Below are 22,324 nucleotides of genomic sequence, written 5' to 3'. Positions count from 1 at the left end.
GCACATCCAGCATCGTATGATAATCAGCACTATAGTTAACATATGTTCACACAGCAGACAAATCTGATGCATATCCTACTTTTTCACAGCACTTTGAACGGTTCGATTCAACATTTTCACTCCCCAAAAAATCTGATTTTTGCCACTTCCATGCGTAATACGAGATTGGATACTTATCTATTTGTTTTTAGATCTGATTGCAGATGTTCTGACTGTCTGCAGTCTGAATTAAAGTTCCCATGTTTTATTTTATCTGACTTTACATAACTGACATGAGACATGCATCATGATTCTGCACCAGAAGAAGCTAAACAGACCATTTTTACATTGTCTTTTAACTGAAAATCTGTATTTTTAATGGCTCTTTTCCATATTCATACCCAGTTCATTGAATACAATTATCAGATTCTCCAGTCTGATCAGATTGTATGGTCATGTACCTCCTTGTTTGGTGAACTATTTGTTGGTTAGTATTTTATTTGATAAGTGGTTAGCTAATGAAATATGTATTTTTCTTTCTCTTCTTTTGTTTGCATGACTCCTGATATCCGTTTAAACTCATCTTCATCACTTTATTTCCCATGATTTTATTTTTTTTTTTATTCTGCACATTTTTCCATGATAACCATATCATTCCCGTTCCTCCTCCTGCTCCTCCCACATTCCCCGTCCTCTGTCTTTCGTCTGACTCGCCTGAATTAAAGTTCCCATGATGCACGGTGCCACCTCCACTGTTTCGTCGGCCTCGACCCCCGTCACCACTGTCCCTTTCGCTGAATCCGCCGCCTCGAATCAGGTTTGCTCCTTCATTTCAGTTCTGTTTTCTTTTAGCTCTGTAGCTCAGTGTCTCTTTTTATTTAGTTAAAGAAACCATCTGCTTATACTGAGTTCTGTTCACATTTCATGTGTCGTCCCTTTTTAGTCTTTTTGTAAGACGAGCCAATTAAAACAGGAAATTCTTAAAGTGCGAAACTATTTTATCAGGAAGTCTCTTAGATTTTTTTTTAACCACATCACATCTATCTTACATCTATCAGGAACCTCAACAGAAACGTTGCTCATTTTCATTTTCTCCAGAAATTACATCTTTGCCTAAATTCAAAGCAACAACCTTGATCTTAACTCTATAATGATTCTCTTTGTTTAAAAAGTTCTCTAAAAAATCTCCCAGTTCTACACAGAACATCTCGATTTAAGCTGAGGTTAAGAGCAGTTTTATTTGTAAATAGGAAACAGTGAAAACCAGGTTGCATTTTCTGTCCACTACCTCATGTCTGTGGCTGATTACGATACCAAAGCCTAAGAAAATACATTAAGGTTTGCCTTTGTGACGTGATAAAATCTGAAAAAATTCAACTGCATAAAATACTTTTGCACGGCACTGCACATTGACTCTTAAATAAAAGTGAAATCAATCATTTCTAAAATGGATTTTTATTTTTATCTGCCTCCTTATTTAATTAAAATAATTTCTAAATCTAAAATTACATTTTTGTCCAAAAGCTTAAGGATGAGATGTACGTTACTGCATTTTTAAAGCGTTCTTGATCTATATTTCTCCAGGTTTTCTGAAGATCTTTCAAGAGATTTCTTGGAGGTTTGACAATCATGTCCTTTTATCTGACATTATTGTGAGTATGTAGTAGCTCTGACTACTTATATAAAAAGAGAAAGTGTGACTGAGGGCCATCATCCTTCCTCATCTTTCTATCAACCATCGATTGAATGCCAAGTTTTTAGCTAATAAAAATGTTTTTTAAAGTAGTGTTGTTGTTACAACTTGTCTTTAATAAGACCCAAAAATCCTGATTCACATTAACTAAGTCATCTGTTGTATGTAAGCAAAAGTGACTCATCACTTGAGTTTGGGGCATTTTTATGCTTGATTTAACAGATAATTCATTTTACAAACCAAAATGAATTATCTGTAAATACTCAAGTACTGGACTGAACAGGAATAAAACAAAATAGCTAAAATTATACATAAGAAAAGATTGATAGAAATATGAACACCACTAAAAATCCAAAGCGTATTGAAAAAGTCATAATTATTAGCTTATAAAAATCGTCCGTTTCACTCTTGACTCTGACTGCACATCCAAACCGATTTCTCTACAGACATTGTTCTCCACAAAAGGTGGTCACTATTAGTTGTGCTTTCTTTTTATTAGCTTTCTTTGTTTGTGTTATGATTTTATTGTCAGCTCTCGTTCCTGTAAAGACTTAAAATCGATCCATAAACGGCTCCATCCATTATCGCTTCCATAAAAAGATTTGCTGCTGTGTCACATTTAAGTTCCTCTTCAGCGCATGTGGGTCGCTTTGGGGTCGTAAAACATTCACACAAAAGTTTGATTAGTTGCATTATTCAGCAGTATGAACAATTATGCAAAAAATAAAAAATCTGATTTCAGCAAAAACTTGGAAATAAGCATCAAGACCTGCAGTGTGAACGTAGCCAAAGAGTTCAGAGCGGTCTCTGGTTCTTTGGTTCTGCCACCGTGACTGCTTAATCTCATTCTATCAAGTTTTATGATGTATTAATTTGTCGATATTCCACTAATGTCAATTTCACAATTAACTAAGAAATTAACTAAGAAATACTAGTAAAATCACACATGAATAAGTTTATTTAAGTGATAAATCATTAAAAAAACCATCATCTTCCTGTCATCTTCTTCGTCTTTTCCGGTTGTTGATCATGCGAAAGAAAGACACTAATTTCGATACAGCTGACAAACCACCTCCTCCTCGCTCGAAACCTTTTTATCAAAAAACTTGATTCGAATTTGCGCAACTAAAAGCTCAATGGAAACACATTGCTGCCCTTACAGGAAACCAGCCAACACCAGTGTGGCCACCAGATGCAGTTAAAGTTTCAGAAATGCACATAATCACTAAATCTCATTCCTCCCTGTTTCTTTGCTCTCTGCTTGTTTCAGTAGACTCCTCCGAGCTTCTGACCCCTGACCCGGTGGAGCTGCAGAGTGTTCCCATGGAAAACCATTTCTGCCCGGTCCCCAAACTGCTGGTGGCGGCTCCAGTGGGAATAAACTCAGTAAGCCTTTCACGAAACCCCAGTTAGAGTCCCTGAAAACCTGCAGCTCTGCAGCAAACATGTGCCTCGCCCACAGTGCGCACCGACCGAGTGTCAGTGTGAAACTTCTTATACAATGTTTATAAAATAAAATGTAAAAAAAAAAAAAAGCTGCAATGGTTCACGCAATACAAGCCAGAACTTAAAGCTGCTTCACTGCAGCCACAACGATGCATCCTGACGTGATGAGCAATAGAGCTCCCTCGTTCTGACAGCCATACACACACCACACCTTAAACGTGTGCACAAACACGCACACACACACACAAACACGCACACACACACACACACACACACACACACACACACATTCAAGACTAAAAGCCCTTTATGGGTTGCAGCCATTACCTGAGGCAGCCCAACACACCTGACTGATCCAAAGTAAGAAAAGTTCATTCTGGATACTCAGAACATTGGAGCTGCAAATGGACCTGCTGCTGGTCTTCAACCATGACTCGTTTTAAAAATGAAAGAATGTTTCATAACATGAACATTTATGTTTCAAGACGACTACAAATCTAGTATGTGTTGTACCATGTGTTGTCTATCATTCAGTTTATTCTCATCCGATGCCTGATGAAACGTCAGAAAGAAGCTGTTAATTTGTTTGTGCCTTTGAGTTTTTCCTGCTGAGCTGCAGAGAAGACCTGGTTTCTAAAAAGGACTAAAAACAAAAAACAAAACTAAACAGCAACGATTAAAGAGATGTCCACATGTGAAATTAAAGGCAATACCAATTTGAAGTTTGCTGCATATCAGCGAGTGGCTGCTAACAAAGGACGATTGTATGAACAATGAAGGTGTCAACAGTTGAATTTGCAGGATTTAAAAGTTTTTGCCTGATTTTAAACATTATTTTGATCATTAAAGCAGCAAACGAGGAATCATTAAACATGTAAAATAAGGTTGTACTCAGTATAACTTAAATAGGCATATAGGATGTTTTAGACCTCCTTCACACCAGATTAAGACCAGCCTACAGTAAACCATTTGGGACTAAATTTAATCTAGGGCCGTTTTTGGGGTCATAAAGTAATTTGAGGGTCTTTCCTGTTACAGGCATTTCAATACAGATTTGGTGTAATCTGGGAGAAAAGACAGAGTTTAATTATCTGACCTTTAATTCAATCAAAGATAATTATGCCATTACTATTTACGGACAAACCGATCTCTAACAGAAAGCAAAAATGTAACTTTTAGCATTTATTTGTGACTATAACACAGCAATTAAACAATGATTAATTTTGCAAAGTTCTTTAACTCTTACATTTAAATATATAAATTAATTTATCCTGACACCAAATTAAAGGATGAAAAAACCTTACTCATAAAATATGAAAAACACATATTTTGCCAGTTTGCAGAATCCCCCTCTATTTTTTAAAAGGTGCCACATTTGTAAGGAAATGCCTTTGTAGGTTGAGAAGAAATGCTGAGCATCAAAAACCTTTTTTTTTTTCATACAAGACAATTTGAAGGATAATCAGGCTTTCCAACACCATAAGACTGATTGCTAATAGAGGCATTTTCAAATTTTGAGTAAAATGTTTAGTTTTTTATTTGTTATTTGTTTTTTATTTGTCTGGAGAAACTTTTACCAACTGGAAATGCAAGTTTATATTTAAAATGGTTGCCATATTTATCCTACTTTAAACGAATAGATCCAACCAAGTCTGCTTTTGAGGAAAAGGTGCTTACTATAAAATTAAAATGAAAGCAAAAACATTATTAATAAACAACTAATACTTTGCGATATACCTAACATTTACTATTTTATAAAAATTACAGTTTGTTAGCTAAAATCTCATCCAAAATGCTAAAATGTGTCCATCGATATTGACAATGGCGCCACCATACCGCTGATGATTTTAACCAACTTGTTCTTAATTATATCCTCCTTATCAATCCCACAAAAGTTCATGTCCGATCTAGTCCAGTGTGAAGAGGGGATTCGGACTGTGGTCTTGAAAAACAAACCGCCTTACATAATTCTTGCCGGATCTATTCTGTTTGTGAGGTTTTATGATGCAACAACTTAAAAGAAAGGGTTAGTTTGTTTTCATTCTTTTGTTTTTTGATTTAAAGAACTCATAATTGTTTCTGTCTTCTACATAAATCTTACAATTAGTCGATTATAATCCTGAGTCATCTCAAACATTGCAAACTGTTAACCTTTTCTTCCCATCTGATGTCAGCCATTGCACAAGGCAGAAGCTGGATCTGTTTCCTGATGTTGTGCCTAAAGTCTGAATATGCAAGAAGTTGCCCATTTATCGCAATACCCAAGTTGATTCCTCCAAATAATGTGCAAATGTTGAACGCAGAGATCCATCTTAAAAAATAAATTTCTATGTGGTATTATTAGTTTCATGCTGCTTTTTAAGTAAATAAGTGGCACAAGATTTATTGTTTAAAGGCACTTCAGGGAGAAATCTTAGAACTTGAAAATGTCGTGTCCGACTTTATATCATCACCTTTTCTACTGCTGTGTCCTTTCTGTCAGAAGTTGTCAGAGTTGAATGATTACAAGAGGTCGAAAATGGAAGAAATAAATCAGACATTAGAGGTAAAAAAAAATACAAATACACCTGTTATTTTCGCTGAAATGAACTGCTTTCTTTGTGTGTGAGACTGAACTTAGAATAGTGGGCAGAAAGCATTTTCATTCAAGTTCAAATGTGCCTCTTTCAAGTCTCCTTAAACCATCACTGTCGAAACACTGTAAGAACTATGAGTGCTCAAAGATGCATCACTCATTTAGTACGTTGTTAACGTTGCGCGAAACCACGTCTAGTTTCTTCTCAGAGACAGCTGTGCTGTCTTGTCAGTGTAATAAATACATAAACCAGTGAGGTTAGTGGTGGGGGGTAAAATGTGAGAAAATGAATTTCACACAGATTTAGTTGGTTTTAAGTGCTGCAGATGTTCCAGCATTTCCATTTTAGAATAATGTTGATGTGTTGTGAATGTACCTAATGCAAAAACTATACATGTGCCCCCCTGAACGACAGGCATGCTGAAATGTTACTATCACCATATATAAACTATTTCAGAGGTACCATGATGATACTGTGTTAAGATGTATAGAAATGTATGTATTGTTATATAGATTTATATTTAATGTTATTACGTGGTGTGGCTACAAACAGAAATATTTTTCACCTTTTAGAAAATTTAGATCAGAGTTGTGCTGTTTGAGGTGCAAACGCAGCAGAAAATAATTTCTTTAGAGAACACTAATTATAAAGACGTAAACAGGTTATTTATCTGTAAGAAACTTTTTTTGAAACATGTCCAAAGTTTATTCCTGTCAACTCACACGACTCTCTTTGAACTTTGCTTTGCAGGTCAAACTTTAATTAAATGTTTATTGCCAAAACTAACACTAAATTTAAACGTAAAATGTGAAGCCCAAAAACTCAGATGCATCTATACAAAATAATGTATAGGTCTAAAACTTAATTTCAAGCACGTCTTCTTTATTTAATGGAGCTTGTTTTTTCTATCTGTTTTTAATGAGGGAAAGGTGCACTAAAAACAAATCTGCATATTTGATAGAGAAAGAGAAAGTCAGTGTGCCACACTTTTTTCTAATATAAAATTCAGCTCATCCCTCTGCAGCTTTCACATTCATTATTTTTTTCTTTTTTATTCTTCCTTTTCTTCCTTTTCCTTTTCACAATAATTGACATCTGTGTTAAAAGATGTCACAATTTTCAACCGGAAACTTTAGAAAAATTATTCCTTTAATTTAAGCGCTTTTATTTTTTAACAGTCACAATTGTTTTTATCTTTATGATTTTCTATGAAATAATTATAATTTAATATTTATATCTTCTTAAGACAATTAAAAATATATATTTTCCTGGTGTTAAAATGACAACCGTCACTTTTAGCCACGTTTAACATGGGAAAGACAAGAGAACATGCCACTCAAGGAAGTTGTTGAGTATTGGAAGAAGACAGGAATGGCTACAAGAAAGTGGCTTTTCTCCTAAATTAGGTCATATTTACTCTCAGAAAAATGGTTAAAAGTTGGAAACACTTGGATTGGAGACAAACAAGTCAGAAAGCAGGACAGTCAAGGAGATAAGAAAATCCCCAAAGCTCACAGTTTGAGGAAATCAGTCAATTTTGGCTTCACAAAGTCTCCAAAACGAGGATTCACTTCAAGGATTTTGTGCCAATCATTGTGGCTGATGCTGCACAGCGAATCAAACTTTATAAGCCTGTTACTTCAAAATGAGCAGCTTAATCTTTTCATAGATCATTCTGAAGTAAACAAAAACAGCTGAGAAAAACTGATTTTCATGCCAAAAAAGTAAAAATACTCACTCCTCTTGCTAACCTAACTTCAGACTACCTTCACTGACTTCAGTCTCTTGGGGTCTTGCTGTATTTCTTTCCAATGATTCATCTTGAATGACAAAACATCAAATAAAATATTAAATAAAGACTGCTTGAATTTACTACTTGGTGGTCTACTTTTCTGACCACCATTTGAAACTGTGGCACGTTTAAATAAATGTCACACCTTATATTTTAAAAACTAATTCACACCAAACTGCAAAATAATATAAATGAAAAATCAATGGCAAGAAAATGACAACATGGCTACCTTCCTATTATCATATCATTTTATAAACTTAATTACCTGTTTTGTTTGAGAAAAGGAATGTCTAATTAGCTTCTATTGTGCTTGTATATTTTATATAGACAGATTAAATCCTTGTGATTTCCAAAGTCAGGTCAGGTTTTATTTTGTTTGCTTTTGTTGACCATAAATGTTTGTCTTCTTGTACATTATGGTTTTTTCTGAAACAAGAAAGGACTTTTAAAGCAAACATGTTTCTGTCAGCAAGGTAAAGAGGCTTTTTGGACACAGTGTAAAGTCAAACTAATTCACATCCTGCAAACCAAACAATCTGTTGCTGCAGAGCTTTTTGTTGGCTAGTTGTGTTTCAGTTTGGACCAAAAATAGTCCAGAAGTCTCTTGATGTCCAGCTGTGCTGGGTGATGTCAGTCCTGACTACATGTACAAGAATGTGTAATGTTCACCTCGTTTGCACTTATGTACATAAATACTCCAAATTTATTTTGAATATTACAGATAAAAGAGATGATTAAAAATAACCAATCAGCGTATTGTTAGCGGTGTGTCTATTGTTTTATTACAGTGTGAAAACAGTTGAGGTATCTGTCCTTTTGTTTGTGTGTTGGTGATGACACGCATTAAACTGTGTCAACTGTAAACTGTGGTTGGTTTACTCTGGAGAAATATTTCTTTCATTATTCTCTGACATTGAAAAGAACAGGTGGATTACCACTAAGTCTGCAATAACTTTAGGAGATCAGTGCCATCTTTGCCCTTAAATCCATGTCATTATTTACAACATGTAGGAAAATCACCTCCTGAAGCTGAAAATAGCCAGAAGGAAAGAAAAAAATAGGATGAGGAGAAAGAAATTAAGAGGAGAGTGCGTGCCGGATATTCTTACAGGGTTTAAATTTGAAATTCTGATTTTACTTCTGCAGAAGCATTCTCACACAGACATGATTTTATCAGAAACTGACACGCCAAGCGATTGCATTGCTATCGGAGCGAGTGATTTTGTTGCCTGTTGTGGATTGATTGAGTCATGCAGCTGAATTGGTTCACAGCTCTGCGACTGCTGAGTGTTGAAATGGATCTCTGATCAAAGCAAACTCCCTAAAGCTTCAGTGGTTCTTTTCATACTCTCAGCCTCTCCACACTGGGACTTTTTTTTTGTTATTTTTACCACTTACAGGTGAATAATTTCTCAAGTTTATGTATTGTCTGTTTGCTGTTATTGTGCCTTCATAGTACAAAGTGTATTTTTTTTGTTAAATTCACAAACAACGGTCAACTGAATGTGTATGGGTATTTTTTTCAAGTCTTTTGTCTGTGCATTATTGCGTTTTGGTATAAGTTGAGTTCAAAAATCACAGACTGAATGTCGGCCTGTAGAAGACGAAGAAGGCCTAAAGCTGTTGAGGACTAAGCCATAAGAAAATCTTTCCCGGACGCTTTAGGACAGACTGACTGCTGTTTCTAACTCATCTATTGTTTCATTCGGCTTTCTGCTTGTGGTGCTTGTATGTGCTGCTGTGCTCCACGCAAATTTACTTTGCACTGTATAGGTATTGAGAGTTAATGTGCCTATAATCAATTCTGCTGTTTCTGTTTGACCTTAAATAAAACACATCATGGTAAGCCTCTTGCAGTCTTGTGTTTTTCCCTGCTTATCTGGTTGCTTTACATGCAGATGATCTGATATTTACAGCACTTCCCAAAAATTAAAATCATCAATAATGTTTGTTTTTTTTAGCATCCACACCAAGTCAGATATAATAAAATAGTGTACTCTGTGTACAGTATTAATGGCCGAATGTTACTCTTCAAAATGTAACATTTTTTTTTAAAATTAATGACATCATTTGCACATAATGTCAAGCTTCATCCTCAAACTTAGCTCAGGAATACCTCAGGGATGAGTGTTTAGCTCAGTTCCACTGTTTATTTTATTTTATTTTTTCAACAAGCAACCAAAAGATGGTTTTGATGCAAATCAAACACAGCATAACAATTAGCAACTCTATTGCAAAATGAACGTGCATAAATTTGGTGTGACGACATAGACATTAGACTTCTGTGGTTGTGTGGCAATTTACAAATACAAAATATCTGTACTTACATTTTGGAATGCTTTGCTTTAATTTAATGAAATCAAATGGAACTGATTGAAAAGTCAAAGATTTCCCATTTATTAAGACAGCACTTGTCTGTGCATTATTGCGTTTCGGTATAAGTTGAGTTCAAAAATCACAGACTGAATGTCGGCCTGTTGAAGACAAAGAAGGCCTAAAGCTGTTGAGGACTAAGCCATAAGAAAACATTTACATCCATTAGATATAAAAATTCAACTACAGTGTTAAGAGCATAAAATGTTTTATTGTATTTCTAATTGACGTAAGCCTGGTCACCCAGCAGTAATGGTTAAAAGCTCTACTTTTCTGACTTTTTACTGCTGTCAAACCCAGATGTGATCTTAGATCTCTCCTGCAGTACTGGAATCTGTTTTTGCTTAGAAGTTGGGATATTTTAGTTCTGAGTCATAAAAATCAACTGAAATATCCCCAGAAACCAGAACTCAAAGAGGGAAAGTTGAAGGTTTTTCACTAACCCTCAATCATAATTCATAAATAAGTGAGATTGATTGGCCCAGTCAATCTGATCTGACTTAAAATTATTGGTACAGAGTTTAAGACTAGCAAGTAGAACACGGTTAATTTGGATTCAATGTAATACTTTGTGTGACTTCTTGATGTGTCTTGGTTCACTTATACTCAGAAGTTGTAGTTTCTTTATTTTTATAGACAGAAAAAAGTCTCAGTCCTACATTTGTAGGACATTTCTGAACTACAAATGCAGTTCAGAAACACATAAATGTGCCTTAAATGTGTTTAAATACATAAAATGCAGATACATTTTTAGTTATTGGCTTGTATCTCTAATTCGCATATATAGCAAATCCCAAGTTATGTTGTGGGTGACGTCATTCTCAAATCAGCGTTCCAACTTCCGGTGTAATGGGCAACTCAGCACGAAGGTCTGCAGAGGCTCTTATTGTGAAATCTGCCTCTTTGCGGAAGCAGACTGTTAGCTTCAGGAAACCAGTTGGAGGAAAAAGATTGTCCTTCTCCTGGAAAAAACTCCTCCACACTGAGCCCAACAAAGGCCGAAGAAGCTAAAACCCCGTAGCTAATGGACCGCTGGAAAACTGCACAAATCCTTAGTCGATAGGACGCGAAGCTGCCAAATTGTCGGGCCGGGTCCGGAACCAGAACCAGGCCCCAGACTGGACCCCGGACGTAAGCAGCGCTGCGACACCGGAGGGTTGATGTGTGGGTGAGGGAAGTGGCATGCTGTGGTTAGGGGAGGCTAAACGCGGATCACCGTGACTTGCTGTCTGTATATAGGAGGCGAGTTCTCTAGAGAGTCCAGGCCGACTTGTGTGTTGCATCCGATCGGCTGTGAAGGCTCAAAGCTCCGGGATGGCTCAGCTGGAAGTCAGCCAGACAGGAGCTAGCTTCACCGTGAGCTAACATCGGAGTTAACCGACAGCAACTTTCAGGCGCTAACAGGCCAGACAGAAAGAAAGACAGGAAAACAAACATGAGTGTCGGAGCGGGGTTTATGTGAGTGAGCAGGGCTGATTTTATTTCGCTTTTACTTGTTAGCAGTTTCCTCGGGCCTGAGCAGCGTTTATGGAGGGAGTATAGCTGCGTCGTTAGCCAGCCTCCACCGCCCCAATGAAAGAATACAAAGTTGTCGTGCTGGGCAGCGGCGGCGTCGGCAAGTCCGCGCTCACCGTGCAGTTTGTCACCGGCACCTTCATCGAGAAGTACGACCCGACCATCGAGGACTTCTACCGGAAGGAGATAGAGGTGGACTCGTCGCCCTCCGTGCTGGAGATTCTGGACACGGCGGGGACGGAGCAGTTCGCCTCCATGAGAGACCTGTACATCAAGAACGGCCAGGGTTTCATCCTGGTCTACAGCCTGGTCAACCAGCAGTCCTTCCAGGTAAGCAATTAATCCATACAGACTCAGTAATTGGGAATTATTTGAATATATATGTTAAAATTGACAGAAGATTCCCAACATCTACATCCTGTCATTGCAATGACAGGCCAATACCAATGTTTTAGTATATTCTCATTATTATTTAAAAGATTTAAAAATATAGTTTTAAATCAAACAATGTATCAAGTTGAGGATGCTGAGAGCTGTGGGCAGAAAGGATCTCTTGTAGCAGTCTGTACACAGCGATTCTGGAGACACTTTGTGGTTATTAACCATAATTTTATCTCTAAGAGATTAAATAATCTCTAAAAGACAGCTTAAACAGAAACACCAATCCCAGCTAAGCTGTACTAATTATCAAATACGGTCAGTTTTTAAGTTACAATAAGGATTTGTTTTATCTCCTGAAAAATTTGAATGCAAATTTTGTAAATTTCTTTCTTCAAAGTGTTTTGGAGCTTAAATTGAATGGGTTTACTTCAGTATTAGCTTTGCAAAAGAAGTTTAATATGTGGAAAATTTGGTAGATAAATGAAATAATAATTAATATTGCTAATTTTACTGATAAGTTTTGTGTGTTTTTACTCAGTAGTTGTCCTCTCTTGCTGTTCATTTAACATTTTAACTTCTTTATCAGACCAAATTTTCTATTCATTACTCTATAAACCATTTACAACCTATCACATTAAAGGTGATAAATGTATAAATTCAACAGAATAAAATTGCAGTTTAATGGCAGAACATAATAATGTTTGATAATAATTTCTTTCTTATTACTAATACAGACCATGTCATTGATCTCACTTTACAGCCATAGCTAGCAATTATTTTAGTTATCAAGACTTATGTTGATTACTCTGATGATTAATTGAAATCAATTTTTTAAAATTAGCACATTCTGCAGATTTTTCTGTATAAGCTTAACTTATACAGTTTTAAAATGCATAAAAAGATGCAAATAAATAATACTGGTCTTTTGTTGGAGAAGAAAATAAACATTTTGTTTCTGAAAAAGCAATAACACATCATTCCTTTAGTGAACACTTTTCTAATTTGAAAAAAGCTTTACATTATCTAGTCAGTTATTTGCACCTTTTCGTGTATTTCTAATATTGCATAAAAAGTGAAAAATCAGCAGAATGTGCCAAGTTTTTAACCGATTATCAGAATAGTTAATTGATTATTCAATAAATGAAATAATTTTTAGATGCAGCCGTTATTAAATAGCTTTTTAAAATACAAGAATGAACTGAAAATATTTAACATGAAAACATATTAATCTAATATTTAAGGAGCTGATAAGGTTATTGTTTTAGAACATCCTAATGGAAATCAGACCACTTAAACCTTTAAACTTTTTCTTCATGTGTTTTCCAGGACATTAGGCCGATGCGAGACCAAATAGTGCGAGTCAAGCGCTTTGAGAAAGTGCCGCTGATCCTGGTCGGCAACAAAGTGGACCTGGAGTCGGAGCGCGAAGTCGCCGGCTCGGACGGCCGGGCTCTGGCTCAGGAGTGGGGCTGCCCTTTCATCGAGACGTCCGCCAAGAGCAAGACGATGGTGGACGAGCTGTTCGCAGAGATCGTCCGACAGATGAACTACTCCACACTGCCGGAAAAGCAGGAGCAGTGCTGCACGGCCTGCGTGGTGCAGTGAGGAAGAGGTAAGCAGGGCGTCCGTGCAGCCTTAAAATGTCTGGGATTCATGTGCCTAAAATTTAGGCCTTAATGTGTCAAAGATTCATTAAAAAAAGGATTTAATTGGCCTTAAATACATTAATCATAGCACTTACGTTTTCTCGTGGCTTTAGATATTTTATATCTCCCATATGTCCCATAAATAATCTGCAAAAAGTTACAGCTTGTGCTCATTTTCATTTATCTTATCTGTCAATAAAAATCTAAATTGAAGTAATGATTAAGTGTTTTGGTTTTAGCTGTTATGTTCAGAAATCTTAGGACTACAAATTGTGATTCTTGAAATAATTTTTTTTTTTCAGCATTTCTACGTGCTAGCTAGCTTCTTTGAGTGTAATTTTTTTTTTGCAAATTCACACCGACTTTACTTTGTTGCCATCCCATAAAATGCTATCTGCATTCTGTGCAAAAAGGCAGCACTATTAGTGGAAATTATTCAGGTTTTTTGCACATTTCTGTCATGTTACAGGTCTTAAATTGCATTCATAGTGGTCTTAAATCAGTGAGTCAGATCCTCACTGATTTATTTATATTTTTACGAAATCTGATGAAATGTTCCCGCAGCGCTGGTGCAGAAAAACTAGAGAAAAAAGTGACACGCGGACAGATAAGTGTGAGAGAGAGACATGGGAGTGGGTGTTGCTGCAGTCCGTTGGCTGAGCTTGTTTTGATAAGATCGCTGAAAGTATGTTGAAATGAGGACACGGCTATTTGAGCAGCTCAGGGAGGAAAAGAGCTGAGAGCGATGAAAGGAGACGGCAGTAAGAGGAAGGCGTCACATCCTGATGGTCCAAAACAGGAAGTTCATAGTGGCGTCTATTTCCAGCTGCAAACTTGTTGCATTTCCTAATCTATTTTCCTCTTGTCTTCTGCTTTTTTGTTCTTTTTTTCTAATTAGAACCTGTTAATTTGGACCCCTGTAGGCATTTTGGAGCACCTGAGGATAACCTGACGTTGACTAAAACTTACTGCTTCAGGTAAAACGCTCTGTCATAGAGACAGAAGAGACCTATTTTTGATAAGTGTTGGAAGATGCTTCTGCTGCAACCTCAACGGCCTTCGTGACGAGCCTGAACGCAGTCATACGGACTGACTCCGAGGAGCAGCCCTCTGTGAATTTCTGTCTTATTATTTTTAATATTTTCTTTTGTCCTTATAGATGGAGGTTTTCCTGACATACTAAGCAGAAGTGTTTTGTGAGGTTGCAGCATCTTTTTAAAGCTGCTTTAATCACTATTATATTCTTTAATATTACTTGTGTCATGTCTGAAATTTGGAATTTGATAAAGTATTTCATTATAATGGAACATTTAGATTTTTAAGCATGCATACTTAAACCGGTGTGCTGCTCAGGTGTGCTAATCATCTTATCTCAGAGGTTGTTTTTTTTTTTTCTTTTCATAAAACCTCTTTGGTGTTTTAGACTCTCGTGAAAACGGAGAAACTGGTAACATTTCCGTTTCGGACAGTTGAGTATCGTCTGCTCCAAAGTGAAAATGTTTAAATGAGCCATTATTGTTCTGCCTCTGGCCTGAACTCAAGGCTAGCCCGGACACCGGTCTTCCGTTTCCACTTTTTGTTTTCTTTTTCTTTTAGATTTTTGGAACGACAAAAGTCGCCCAACACTCCGAGATGAGAAACGTGCGTCGCTTTACGTTCGAGACGCGCTCATTTTCGTTACATATAACTCCCCCTACAAAGTAGTCCAGTGAAAGTTCTGGTGCAGTTCATCTGATTCTAACTTTTTGTATTTTCTTTTTATTACAGTAACATATTTATTAAAACATGACGTGGGTAGCCAGTTTTAAGCTTAATTTTATACTAGCTTCGGTTTTTCTGAGTTATCGGGATCTCTTTTTTTGTTCTTGTTGTTTCTAAGCAGAGAATTTAACAGAGCCTTAAATTTCTCCTCATCCCCCCTGCACCCTTTTGTCATTTGTCTTTTTATTTTCTCTAAGATAAACCACTGTAATTATTTGAAAATAAACATGCTGGAACTTCTGTTTTTGTGATGACACTCAGATAAAGTATTATCTTTAAATGAGACACGAGCACCGGCTGATTATTTCGGATGTCGGAGTGGAGCAAGTTGATTTTGAGTTAAAGATGAACCTTTCCACTGCTTACAGTTGACTCAATATATTAGAATGTTATTAAAAAGTGAATTAGTGGATGTGCTGTGTGTTAAGCACAACACACATATAGAGGCCTCAGTCCTTGACGCAGGTTCAATTCCTGGCCTTGCGGTGTTTGCCGCATGTCTTCTCCCTCTCTCATATCCCTCTTTCCTGTCACTTGAGCCAATAAAAAAGTAGAAAACTTCATGAAATGAGCAAAAACTTTGTCCAAATTATCGACCCTGTATTATTGAGACTTTTTTCTCAGTTGTGGGATAAAAGTAAAAATGATCTGAATTCTAACTTTAATCTGAGAATTTTAAGAATTCTGGAATTTAGAATTTAATCTAAATTCAGACTTTTTTTTTTTGCAGAATTTTGGGATTAAAGTCAAAAGTCTCAGAATTTTGAGTTTAAACCCATTTTTTTATTATTATTATTATATTTTTTTTAAGAACTCTGACTTTTTTGTTAGTATTTTAATCCCAGAGTTCAACCTTTTTTTTTCATTTTTTTTTTCAGAATTTTAGGATTAAAGTCAAAAGTCAGAATTTTGAGTTTATTTTTTTAAGAATTCTGACTTTTTTTTTCTCAGAATTTTTACTTTAAAAAATCCATGACCAGAGCTTTTTTTTCTTCATTTTTCTTATGTTATTATTTTCTATCTGCTCTATTTAGCTCTGGAACTACAATATTTCACCCCATTCTAACATACAATATATTTGCATGTCCGACTTTTTTAGTCTCATCGTTGGTTTTTTAGGATTTGGAAAAGCGAAACCTGAATTTCTTATTTTGTAGCCATGTAATTAGTATTTATTTTTTCTACTTTAGTTTTTAAAATACCAGAATTTGGACTTAACTTTACATTTTTGTCTGTCTGATAGCATTCTTAACTATTGAATCAGATGTTAACTAGTAAATCAGTACTTCAGTAGCTTTTTAACTAGATACTTTTTTTTACTATTAAGTAATTTCTTGAATGGCTGTTTTTTTACTTTTACAATTATATGCACCAAAATATTCAGCATGAATTCATGAAACTGCCACATTTTTCAGCTTTAATGGGTTCTTTGTTTCTTTCCACATCTCTTTATGCAGCGAGGGAGATGCGGATTGAAAACATGCAGATTCAATCTGTTCAAGACAACAGAAGCCTGTTCAGATCAGGTCTTGCAGCATTCCCATCAAACAGTGGGAGGAACACCAAGGCTGCTCTTTCATTTGATCGACATGAACTGGTTCAGTTATGGGTGGAATGTGAATAGTTTTGCAGTGATTTTAAAGATTGATCTCCAAACTCCTTGATGGAAACAAGTTTTCCTTTTGTTCTGATTTGTGCTGCGTTAATCTGGGTCCACACGGCGAGAATCACCACCGACTCTCAGTACTGGCTTTGGCCCGCGGTGTCAAGCTGAGGTCAGTGAGCTGCAATGAAACAGAGATAAAATTTAAAAAATGTGACCGTTCATCCAGATTTAGGGATGTTATCCTGGGTTTTTCCAAAAGCAGAAATGTGCAGTTTATTCATCGCTGACCGTAAGCCAACAATGTAAGAATTTAGATGAGACCAGAGTACCCAAAAAATTGTAAACAAATGAGGTTAGCACTACTTCAACATATTTTTACTCAAGTAATAAAAGTAGCCATCCAAGAAATAATTGGAGGTGAAACGGATGCTGACCTGTCAGCTGTTTCATATTGCCATGGTAACCCTGTGAGTATAAAAACGTGTTTTCTTATGACGTCACTTTTCATGAACGTTGTAACTGACAGCCATCTTGGCAGGCAGTTGCTTTGGAGTTGCTATGACAGTAATGAACATACCACAAGCTTTGAACTTTCTGCCTCTCTCCTCAAATTTACATAATAAACAATATAAGCACATTACAATGATTAGTCGATTACAATTTTTGAGAAGTCATAGTATATTTATTTACTGGTGTGTAAATATCAGTAGACTATAGTAGCCTACTACTCAAATAAAAGTATGAAAACTACTCTTAAAAGTTTGTTTTTAAAGTTACTCAAATATAACTTCTTACTTCTAAACTAAATACCAATGAATTTGTACTATGTCTTTGTTGGAGAAAATAGAACATTTTTGACAGCAGGAATGAAGAAAATTAGACCGTATATTGTTGTGCACCAAGGGCAAATGAATATCTCTTAGCTTTTGGTCATATGCAGGTCAAAATTATAGGTTTTATGAAGGTGTAGCTTGGATGAAGTTTTCAGAATAAGAAGTAAAAAATAAACTGATAACTGAAGTGTCATCTTAACAAAAAACAGTTCAGATTTTCACTAGACCACAAGGGGGCGACAACAGCAGGCCATCACCTCGAAACTAAAATAAAAGTTGAACTAAACACTGACAATTTATGCATGTATCCTAAAAATTCTAACATCAGTGCAATAAAATAAATCTAAGTCTAATTTAAAACTCATAGCACAAGCTGTAATGGTACTGTTATAATGGCTCCTTGTAGCTCAGTGAATAGACTTTAAAATGTTGTTAGTTTATAAATCATACAAAAGCTCAGCACCAAAATGCATGAAATATTTGATGCTATTGTATCAACCTTCCAGACCTCTCAGGTCTTCTGGTTCTGGTCTGCTCTTTATCTCCAGAACCAGAACCAAACATGGAGAAGCAACATTTGAACCATAATAAATGGAACATTGACCAATATGTTCTTGTATTGATTATTTTAATGATGGCATTCATCAAAATGTAATATTTGTTACTGGTTTCTCATTTTTTGTTGATATGTTGTTTTATGTCTTTTGCTGAAATGCGCTTTACAAGTAAAACTGATTAATGGATTGATTGAAAAAAGAAAAGCACATGACATTATTTCTAGTTTATAATTAAGCCCTACTTTCATGAACTCCAGTAATATAAATAGAAACTTGTGGTTGATAGCCACATGCAACAGAAACATCTATATAACCCTCCGATGTGTTTGTATTAGCCACTAGCTCTTCTGTATTTTAAAGAAAAATCCTCAGCAATGACAATCCGCCCACACACAGCTCTACTGTCAGTGTCATGTACAAACCTGTGCCCTGATTGCTGTTTGGATTTCCGTCAGCAGGTCCGCCTGCATTCAGTAGGTACAAGCCATCTATACATCACAGCCACTCCTCTGAGCTGTCAGTCTGGAGTGACAGCTTGGCAATAACTAAAGAGGACAGAGGACGCCTTCAGAGTGACAAGGCACTCATGCAATGTCACATATACATGAAGGAGCTGTATTGAAAATAAGGGTAGGCAGTCCTCTGTCCCAGATGTCTAAACAAATAAAAATCTAGAGTAAGCACCCGAGCCTTGACAATTCATAGGCAGTTAAAATTGATTCGTGCTGGAAGCCATGCAAATATTGTGTGCTGTATTCTACTCAAAGTCTTCACTGGAACACCACAAAAAGTCACAGCTGTGAGTTTTGTAGACTGTACTCTACAGCTTCAGTTTTAGTTAGAATAAGAATTCCTTTACTCTCATTGTGCAAGAAAACATTTTTTAAAAATAGCAACTCTTGAAGTGCAAATGGTCAAGTAAATAAACATAATGTTTAAAAATATTTTAAAAATAAATATAAAAAACATACATAGCAGAGGAAAAAAACAGAAACAGTTGTTGGGTAGAAACAATTCTTTAGTTGTTCTTGCCGTTGTTGCCCTGAAATACTTTCCTCAGGATAAAATGAAATATAATTTCAGTTTTGTACCGTCATAACGACAGTTCTTCATAAAAGAAAATGCGTCGTTTAAATTTATCTTCCTATTTTTGCAAGGTTTACCTTTATTTCAGATTTTTTTTTGTTCCTCCAAAATTCAAGTGTCTGCAACTAAGGCCTCCGGCCTTCAGATGGCGACATTGTGCGTCTCATGGATGCTGGTGACGTGATGACGTTTGAAGCGGAAGCAGCGGAAGTTAGGTCTGTGCTTTGTAAGATGAAGATAAACAAGCTGGAATTTTAACTTAGGGTAAGAAGTGAGGTTTTAAAACCGGAGTAGACATGAAGACGGTGTTCGTTACCGTCGGAACCACGCGCTTTGATGAGCTGATCGAAAACGTCACTTCCTCTGAGGCCACACAGGTGAGCAGGCGTCTTATAAGTCTGGAATCGAGCTGAAATTGATGTTTTAGTACTAAAATGGTGGGGGTTTTTTGTTTGTTTTTTTCTTGCTTCCTCTCTCAGGTGCTGAAGTTTCGGGGATATGAGCGTCTGGTTCTTCAGGTCGGAAAAGGATCTTTGCTTCCAGATGCCGACAGCTGTGCTCACCTGAGCGTGGAGGCTTTTCGCTTCAAAGACTCAATAGCAGAAGACATGAAGCAAGCTGATCTTGTCATCAGCCATGCAGGTAATTCAGGGGCAAAGACCTTTTAAAAACAAAACAAAGTCATCAGTTGCGTATTTTACGTCTCGTTTAAATGACACTTTGGTTATTCTACACAAATAATCGATTGTAGCGGCTTTGTTGTGCTATAATTTTTCATTATTACCCGATGCTTAAGGGGATTAATATTAAACAAGCCTGCGCACCGATAAGACTAATTATGTCTCTGTTTCAGTCTGAAAACTAGACTGAAACAACAATAGGTTTTGTACAGTTTATAAGACTGTACAAAACTTTTTTTTTCACAAAATCATCCTTTTTAGATATTTTAGTCTGGTCTGTCTGCCCTAATTTGAGCTTCTTCCAGAATGAGCTGTTTTTGGGTCTTGTCACTTTAAATCCAACTAAGCTGCAGGTGGTCATTAAACTAAACCATTGATACATGAAAATGGCTGGGTACAGATGCACAATTATACAACTGTACATATTTGAAAAGCAGAAGTGGAGACTCCAGCACAACCAACAAGACCTCAGAAAGTGTTTTTTGTAAGTCAACACCAAAACACTTGTCCTTTCCAGCAGCCTTTGTACAGTACATATGGCATTTAAATCAGCTGACCAAACTTTCTGGAGCTCCACTAGGTAACAACATAGTGCCCATTGACTCTAAATTAACAATCAGGAGGATTTTTAAATGGCTAATTTCCAGACACCAAAAAACATCTGTTTGTTTTTGTTTTTTTTAACCACTCAGGCTGTTTTTAGATGTAGTTGAGACCTAAATGGAAGTATAAAATGTGCAAAATATTAACTTCCTTTAGCATGAAATCCTGACTTATGGATTCTAATATTTACTCTAGGAATTAAAACTAAGTCTAACAATTTGGACAATTTTAATTCTTTTTTACTTTTTAAAACTTCCTTTCAGGAGCAGGAAGTTGTCTGGAGGCTCTCGGCGCAGGCAAACCTCTGCTAGTTGTGGTCAATGACAAACTGATGGACAACCATCAGCTGGAGCTGGCCCGGCAGCTGGCCATGGACCACCACCTGCTGTACTGCACATGCAGGTATGTCTGTCTCACACGCCTGTCACCAGAGTAATGCTGTGAAGCCAACCAGCATTAACGGTGTGTGCTTATGTCCAGCACTCTGACGGAAACGCTGAAGAACATGGACCTCTCTGTTCTGCAGCCGTTCACGCCTGGACAGCCGAAGAACTTTGCAAACTTTTTAGATAAAGCCCTCGGAGTGAAATGACTTTTTAATGCCACAATGCTGTGGATTATGTTACACATGAAAGTGCTGACTCTACATTGTGAAAGATGTATGTTACAGGTGTGTTTATATGTATATAAATATCAGTAATGAGATCCTATGAATGTTCAGTCTATTAATATTTTCATTTTAAAATGACTTTACAGTTTAATACTTCCTCAGCCTGAGGGCTTGTGACAAAGCTTTGCAGAAACTGTTAAGTAAAGCATTAAATCGACTGTAAAATCACCATCAGTAAGGTGACTGAACTTAGAAATCTTTATGCAGTTCATGCATTTTGTCAATGAGTTTGACCTCTGCAGCCTTGCTCATAAACAAAGAAGGTCAAAACTAATGATAACGCTCAGTTTTAGACTAAATAACCTCTTACGTCCTGTTTGTTAAATGTTCAAATTACATTGCTTGATGGTAAAGTGACAAGCATTTTACTTGCTTTGGGAAAGTTTATTTTCACAAATATTTTATTTTTAGGACTTCAGGAAATATTTTCTTTATTATTTTTATACACTAGATAGAAATCTATATTTGCTTGCAGGTCATCTCTTTTGCATTAATCTGATTTGTTTGTTGCATCAGAAACTTTGTAATCAAAGTTGATCACAGTGAACAAGTTGAATATAATATAAAGTGCTATTAGGATCATCTAAACTACACAGTGCACTTCTTTATGAATACCAGTGAACTAAAAAAAGCTATCTTGACAAAAAGTATGTTTGGTACTAATAAAGCTTCATACAGTGGTGTCTTGCCTCTGATAACCCTAAATAAAACCTCAAGCAACCAACAGCCTTCCAAAATGACCTAATCAGTAAATAAAACCTGTGTGTTTGTAACTTAATCTCTGCATAAATGCAGCTGTTCTGTGAAGGCTAGAGGTGCAGACAGGAAGAAATTTAAAGTGTTCATGATTCTGCAGTCCACAAACCTGGCATTTATGGAAGAGCGCAGGCAGGAAGGAAACTATATGAAATCCTCTGTAAACTGGGTAGTTGACACAACAAACATGAAAGAAGAGTTCTGATCAGATGAGGCCAAAACATTTAAACTTCTGGCCTACATGTCAGATTCAGAGAAAGTGATGTCCAAAGTGTGGCCCAGGGGCCATTCATGGCCCTTGGACTGATTTTGATTGGCCACTGACCACAAGTGAAGAATGAGGAAAAATGATGACCTCCAAAATTTGGAAA

At 36.4% G+C, this 22,324-nt stretch overlaps 3 protein-coding genes across 11 annotated transcripts in view; all 3 read left to right on the top strand.

Annotated features, from left to right (window-relative positions):
• LOC129360412 (muscleblind-like protein 3) overlaps positions 1 to 9,332 on the top strand; it is a 30,031-nt gene extending 20,699 nt beyond the window's left edge. For 2 of the 8 annotated variants that reach the window (XM_055030613.1, XM_055030614.1), the window contains exon 7: positions 2,943 to 9,332. In XM_055030613.1, coding sequence (XP_054886588.1) covers positions 2,943 to 3,085 — 143 coding nt within the window. In that variant the 3' untranslated portion in view covers positions 3,086 to 9,332. Of the gene's footprint in view, positions 1 to 704; positions 797 to 1,563; positions 1,632 to 2,942 lie in introns of all 8 variants that reach the window. The other 6 variants (XR_008606047.1, XR_008606048.1, XM_055030618.1 and 3 more) reach the window with 6 other exon arrangements.
• Positions 9,333 to 10,745: 1,413 nt separating this feature from the next.
• Positions 10,746 to 15,445, top strand: LOC129360712 (ras-related protein Rap-2c). Of its 2 annotated transcripts, XM_055031089.1 has the most exons (4): positions 10,746 to 10,990; positions 11,360 to 11,704; positions 13,082 to 13,367; positions 14,300 to 15,445. In XM_055031089.1, the coding sequence occupies exons 2-3, from the start codon at positions 11,432 to 11,434 to the stop codon at positions 13,358 to 13,360; spliced, it is 552 nt and encodes a 183-aa protein (XP_054887064.1). In that variant the 5' UTR covers positions 10,746 to 10,990; positions 11,360 to 11,431; the 3' UTR covers positions 13,361 to 13,367; positions 14,300 to 15,445. The 2 variants fall into 2 exon arrangements, with proteins under 2 accessions (XP_054887064.1, XP_054887063.1); XM_055031088.1 differs by having other exon boundaries at positions 10,746 to 11,704.
• Positions 15,446 to 19,379: 3,934 nt separating this feature from the next.
• On the top strand, positions 19,380 to 21,237 carry LOC129360752 (UDP-N-acetylglucosamine transferase subunit ALG13 homolog). Its single transcript, XM_055031144.1, has 4 exons — positions 19,380 to 19,621; positions 19,724 to 19,886; positions 20,791 to 20,929; positions 21,008 to 21,237. The coding sequence occupies exons 1-4, from the start codon at positions 19,541 to 19,543 to the stop codon at positions 21,117 to 21,119; spliced, it is 495 nt and encodes a 164-aa protein (XP_054887119.1). The 5' UTR covers positions 19,380 to 19,540; the 3' UTR covers positions 21,120 to 21,237.
• Positions 21,238 to 22,324: the final 1,087 nt, after the last annotated feature.

The sequence above is a fragment of the Poeciliopsis prolifica genome, unplaced genomic scaffold (assembly GCF_027474105.1).
Source record: "Poeciliopsis prolifica strain line A6 unplaced genomic scaffold, Auburn_PproV2 SCAFFOLD006, whole genome shotgun sequence".
Lineage (NCBI taxonomy): Eukaryota > Metazoa > Chordata > Actinopteri > Cyprinodontiformes > Poeciliidae > Poeciliopsis > Poeciliopsis prolifica.
Note: the sequence above shows the minus strand (reverse complement) of the source record. Positions and strands in the feature narration are given on the sequence as shown.

Excerpts from the sequence above, each read along its gene's own strand:
- LOC129360712 (XM_055031089.1), top strand. The coding sequence starts at position 11,432 with ATGAAAGAATACAAAGTTGTCGTGCTGGGCAGCGGCGGCGTCGGCAAG. Across the intron at positions 11,705-13,081 it reads TCAACCAGCAGTCCTTCCAG|GACATTAGGCCGATGCGAGA; the intron begins GTAAGCAATTAA and ends TGTGTTTTCCAG.
- LOC129360752 (XM_055031144.1), top strand. The coding sequence starts at position 19,541 with ATGAAGACGGTGTTCGTTACCGTCGGAACCACGCGCTTTGATGAGCTG. Across the intron at positions 19,622-19,723 it reads CTTCCTCTGAGGCCACACAG|GTGCTGAAGTTTCGGGGATA; the intron begins GTGAGCAGGCGT and ends TTCCTCTCTCAG. Across the intron at positions 19,887-20,790 it reads TCTTGTCATCAGCCATGCAG|GAGCAGGAAGTTGTCTGGAG; the intron begins GTAATTCAGGGG and ends ACTTCCTTTCAG.